We start from the raw sequence: 6,000 nt of genomic DNA on the forward strand, positions 1-6,000 counted from the left end.
TTTCTATGGGATTTTTATAGGCGTATTTATCAAAGGGTGAACTTTCACTTTCACCCGTTGATAAATACGCCTTTCAAAATCCCATAGAAATGAATGGAGAGCTGCGGAATTTCACTCTAGTGGCGGAACTTCACTCTTTGATAAATTTACCCCTTAGATTCTATATGTACTTTCTGCATCTTTGAGGTTTACAGTTTCATGGGTGACTCCCATTCTCTGACCATTGTCTCTTCTTGTCTCACCCTGATGGGAAGCGCATAGAGCCAATGTTTGTCTCCCAGTGCCTGATGTTAACATTGTTACTGTACATTCCATGGCTGTACCCCCCCCCCTCCGTATTGATCCGATATGTTTTGTTCTCCCAGGGCCGACTTCCTGTGAAATGGATGGCACCGGAAGCGTTATTCGACAGGGTTTACACTCATCAGAGTGATGTGTAAGTGTGCGCTAATGTTTACGTAAAGGGAACAATAGAAGGAAAAGAGCATCGTAGAGTGTTATACATTTCTGGATTCCAGGATATCATCTTTCTTGGATCGTTTGACATTCTACTTAATGTTTAGGGGGAATTGTAAAAAAAACAAACTGTGCTTAAAGGGTTTAATAAATGCAACACTAATATTCAGTCTCTACGATGGAAATTGATATAAGGATATACCACCCTCTTACATGGTTATTTCACCTATCTATGCAGGTGGTCGTTTGGTGTGTTAATGTGGGAGATATTTACCCTGGGGGGATCTCCGTACCCTGGAATTCCTGTAGAGGAACTATTTAAGCTGCTGAAAGAGGGACACCGGATGGATAAACCAGCAAACTGCACCAATGAACTGTAAGTACACACGGCGTCAGGCTTTGTAATTTTGTATATTCCATTCTAACAGGGATGAAAATATCCTTTTTTTTATCACGGCTTTTGTTTTTATTTGAATACTAGAATCTTAAGACCCTTTTCCCCCTGAAAAACTCCTTTTTGCCATGATTTTACTAATGGCTGTAACATACAAGAACTATACAGAGAATCTTGTAGGAGGAGCTCCGTGTCAGTTTCAGTCCCATGTGACATTAGCCATACAAATATTGTTCTTTATTAGGGATGCACCAAATCCGGGATTCGGCCTCTTTCAGCAGGATTCGGACGAATTCTTGAGCCTGACCGAATCAAATCCAAAATTGCATATGCAAATTAGGGGCAGGAAAAGAAATCACTTGACTTTCGTCACAAAACAAAGAAGTAAAACAATATCCACACTTTTTCCTTTCCCACCTTCAAATTGTATATGCAAATTAGGATTTTATTCGGTATTCAGCCAAATGTTTCACAAAGGAGATTCGGCTAAATCCCAAATAGTGGATTTCGGTGCATCCCTATTCTTTATTTTCATCAGTCCCTGTCCCAGTGGAGCTTACAATTCAAGGTGCCTATCAAACTTGCACAAACTATGGTCAGTTTATTCAGGAGCCAGTTTTTGGTGAGTACCTGGATAAAACCTATGCACAGGGAGAACATATTACCTTGTAGATAGTGCCCAGATTAGACTTGGACTCAGCGAGGCAGAAGTTCTAACCACTGACGCACCATGTCACCCATACATTCTTTTAACTCATTACAACCAACCAGCAGGTAGTATTTACTGGTCTTCTGTTTGAACGATCTGGTTGGTTGTTGGTTACTAGACTTGGAGCAAGTTTGTACTTATTACACAACCTCCAATATATTTTGATGGGAGAAAAAAATAATTAGGAAGAGTATAATCTGTTGGTTAGGTTACAGAGACAAGTATTCCTTAAAGGAGAAGTAAACGCCTTATAAAAAAAAACCCTACCCTACATAGACCCTCCCTTAACTCCTCCTTCCCAGCCTAGCTGCTACCCTGGGTAAATGCCCCTAACTTTGTACTTACCCCTCGGTGCCGATTCTAGGCATTGGAGTTCACGGCAGCTATCTTCTTCTCTTTGGTCTTCATCGGGAAGTAAGTTCTGTATCGGCACATGCGCAGTTGGAGCAGTCTTATTTTTTTGTCAACTGCGCATGCTCTGAAAGTCACGAAAATTGCAGAAGCGCCAGAAGAAAACCCAATGAAGACGGAAGGAGAAGAAGATGGTTGCTGTAAACTCCAATGCCTTGAATCTGTACCAAGGGGTTAGTAAAAAGTTAGGGGCATTTGCCCGGGGTAGCAGATAGACTGGGGGGGGGGAGGGGAGTCTATGTAGGGTAGGGGGGTAGGGTCCTTTAACTCCACCAGCCTCCTCCATTCCCCATATAACTCCTCTCTCAGGTAACTCTTATCTTTGAATTGAATTCCCATCCTTTCCTCTCCTACTTTATGACCCCAATCTCTGGCCCAAAGTCAGACAGATTTTCAACATTATACTAACCCAGCGCCGATTCTAGGGCTGCTGCCTCCTCTCCCACTCCGCGCTTAAAAATTTTCGTCAGAGCGGGTTTAAGGGGGCAGTATCGCCAGTGCATTAAGCGCAATAGAGCTCTCTGTACTAGCGGAGCAGAATTTCCAGGTTAAAACCCGGAAGTTCGGCTCTTAAAGTTACAAGTAACCGGCCACTTGCTGCCGCGTGAGGCAGGGGTTTCACCTTGCCTTATGGCAGAAGCGGCCCTGTACTAACCATTATTTCCCCTGCTGGAGCTGAGATAGAAGCTTGTTCTCACAGATACAGATGATGACTTGATCTTAGTCTCCTTGTACAGTGTGTTGCCTTCACAAGACTTCATTCCCTTCTCTCTTTTACTCTGCAGGTACATGATGATGAGGGATTGCTGGCACGCCATCCCCTCTCACAGACCCACCTTTAAGCAACTGGTGGAAGATCTGGATCGAATTCTCACACTCACAACCAATGAGGTTAGCCTTGTTTCATATATCTGGCACCATTGATCTAGGACTTTTTGAAACTTTGAATTGTTTAGGGCACATAACCCTGGCACTTTTTGAAGAGCATGAGAATATTTCTGCCTGTGGCAGAGAGGTAGCACTCACTTTGCTCACTTTGGCCATACATTGGGCTTTCTTTGCAATCAATAGGCTCATTTACTTTCCGTTTGCTGGTGGTGGTTGAGTTATTCTAAGGGAAGGGGTAGGGATGCACCGAATCCACTAATTTGGATTCAGGCAGAACCCCCGAATTCTTTGCGAAAGATTCAGCCGAATACCGAACCAAATCCGAATGCTAATTTGCATATGCAAATTAGGGGTGGGAATCTGAATCCTGCTGAAAAAGTTTGAATTCCGAACCGAATCCTGGATTCAGTGCATCCCTAGGCAGGGGCACACTGGCAGATTCGGGGAGATTTAGTCGCCTGGTGATTAATCGCCTTTCTGCGTGGTGACAATCTCCCCGAACTGCCTTCCCCCTGCTATAATAAGAAACCGCAATCACACTCGCTGCGCATAGATTTCTGAAGCCGCAACTTCTGAGATCAAAGCGCCGCGAGTGTATTGGCACAGGCGATTTTTCATTTTAGCAGGCAGAAGGCAGTTCGGGGAGATTGTTGCCCCGAAGAAAATATGATTAGTCGCCAGGCGACTAAATCTGCCCATGTGCCTCTGCCCTAACTATCGTGCTCCTGTATTCAATTCACCATATCAGTTTAGTTGTACTAGTCTATCCCCTTTGGACCATTTAGAATAAAAGATTTCCTTTTGGTAAAGATAGGTCTCCTCTATGATGCTTTACCATGCAAATAAAATAAGTAGAATACATATCTAGCTGACATGCCTTTGAAGATTGGATTCATATCTAAGTATATAATTAACAATTCTATAAAAGAAAAATGTTCTGGTTGTTGTACTGGGAAGTACTGGAAATAGGGATACACCGAATCCGCTATTTGGGATTCAACCGAAATGAAATACTTGGCCGGATACCGAATTTGCATATGCAAATTAGGGCGGGGAAAAAAATATTTTACTTCCTTGTTTTGTGATGAAAAGTCACCTGATAAAGTCGGTTCATCCGAATCCTGCTAAAAAAGGCTGAATCTTGGCCTGATCCCAACCGAATCCTGGATTCAGTTCATCCCTAAGTGGAACCTGTAGTTCTAATCTGGAGAGAACACTGTGAATGTAGAGTGGAAATGTGACAGTGATGTTTTTCTCCCTGTTTAAGTCACTACTCATCTCTCTGTTTTCTGTCCTACCCAGGAATACCTCGACTTAAGTGCTCCCCTGGATTCTCCCAGCTTCCCTGATTCCTCCTGCTCCGCGTCCTCCTCCTCCGGTGATGATTCAGTGTTTTCTCCCGACCCCACGCCTCATGACCCCTGCCTTCCCAAGTTCCAACACGTTAACGGGGTTGTAAAGACATGAAGCCTATTGCGTTCTGCAGCTACCCTATTAAGACTGCATGTCTCATGGACAGATTCTGCAGAACGCAGAGGAATGCGGACATTCCAGTTGAAGACGTGACGCTAACGGAAAAAAACAGCGTTCTGCAAATTCCGTTGTATTCACATTTCCCGAAGGGGGTGCATCAAATGGCGGTACAACAGCGCTGTTGGCGTAGCAAAGCACGGAGACAGTATGGAGGATTGCGACAAGCCGGGATTTTAACCTGTAACTACTTCAGGTGTTCACCGATACATTCTTCTTCTCACCGGGATCAGTCACTTGGACTCAAGGCAAAACACTTCTTGTTGCCTTTCTTGTTAATTTTGTAATATTTTGAGAAAATATATTCCAGCACCTCTAAACCCTTCACCAGAGCACATACACAGCATTGTTGCTGCTGGATATAAATGTAAATATATTCCAAATATGTATAAATATATATTATATATTTACAATTAATTATTTTTTGTATTGATTCTAAAAGAAAAAGGAAAAACACCCACAACACAACAAAAAGAACTTGCTGTCAGGGTTAATACTACCGGCCAGCAAGTCACCGAAGAGAGGAGGTAATTGCAAAATTCTGTTATAGAGGAGCCCTATACTGACAGAAATACTTCCTTTCTTACTAAAACTAACCCAGTTTTAATTTATTATTAGCACACTTGAAACACACTTGGAAAATGAACCAACAGGTCTGGCTTTTTTTAAAAATGATGTTTTTGGCCAATGGTTGTAGTTAACTTAAAAGAAAACTCACATATATTTTTACCATGAAATCACAAAGACAAGCTACAGAGAGCAGAGTGTATAGAGCTTTATGGTATTTATGCTGTAATATAGAAAAAGGAACCATTTTTTTCATTAAATAAAAAAAACTATTCTATTGGCCTTCTCCCCGAAGTGGATGTGTAAAATGTATACTAAGAAATGGTAAGCTAAGACTGTAAATAAAAACTTTGCTGCTGTGGAATTTCTAGATTGATTGTTCACTCTATGGGGCAAATTTACTTACCTCCGAATTTGTGCCAGCGATGACTTCGCCGCACTTCGCCAGACATAGATTCTCCAGGGCTGCGCAAATTCACGAAGATCCGAAGTTGCGCACAAGTTACCAATCATTTGCGAAGTTGCGCTAGAGATGTTACGATCAGCGGTTCGAAGTTACGCTACCGATCGGAAATTTGCATACGGCGTGCAGTTAAACTACAATGGACGTATATGCAGCAGAAAACACATTACACTACACAAGGCCAGGGAACCTTAATAAATGTTTTCTAATGCCCTACACATGTGCCCACAGTATAGTTTAGGTGCCATATGTTATCAAATGTAGGGGGGAAGGAGGGTACCCTAAAAAAATTCACAGCCTATCACCCTATAAAAAGCGTTTTTTTGGGACTTAGAAAAAATGTCAACTTTTTTTGAACCATCCCTATCAACTCTATTGCACTTTGCCTGGTCTGAGGTGGCGAAGCAAAGTCTGGCGCAAGAGGTAACGTTCACGAAAATCCGCAAGTTATTGAATTAGCGTAGTTACGTCCCTTTGCCATAGCGAAGGGACGTAACCATAGGGTGCGAAGTAGCTCTAGAGTAGGTCCACTTCACCAGCAAATTTACGCCAGCACCCTTTAGTAAATCGGCGAAGTTGCAA

General features: G+C 42.6%; 1 protein-coding gene across 4 annotated transcripts in view; it reads left to right on the forward strand.

Annotated features, from left to right (window-relative positions):
• Positions 1-4,829, forward strand: part of fgfr2.S (fibroblast growth factor receptor 2 S homeolog) — an 83,107-nt gene extending 78,278 nt beyond the window's left edge. For all 4 annotated transcript variants that reach the window (XM_018227341.2, XM_018227340.2, XM_018227343.2 and 1 more), the window contains 4 exons: positions 366-436; positions 695-832; positions 2,756-2,861; positions 4,161-4,829. In XM_018227341.2, coding sequence (XP_018082830.1) covers positions 366-436; positions 695-832; positions 2,756-2,861; positions 4,161-4,325 — 480 coding nt within the window. In that variant the 3' untranslated portion in view covers positions 4,326-4,829. The remainder of the gene's footprint in view (positions 1-365; positions 437-694; positions 833-2,755; positions 2,862-4,160) is intronic.
• Positions 4,830-6,000: the final 1,171 nt, after the last annotated feature.

The sequence above is a fragment of the Xenopus laevis genome, chromosome 7S, assembly GCF_017654675.1.
Source record: "Xenopus laevis strain J_2021 chromosome 7S, Xenopus_laevis_v10.1, whole genome shotgun sequence".
Taxonomy (NCBI): domain Eukaryota; kingdom Metazoa; phylum Chordata; class Amphibia; order Anura; family Pipidae; genus Xenopus; species Xenopus laevis.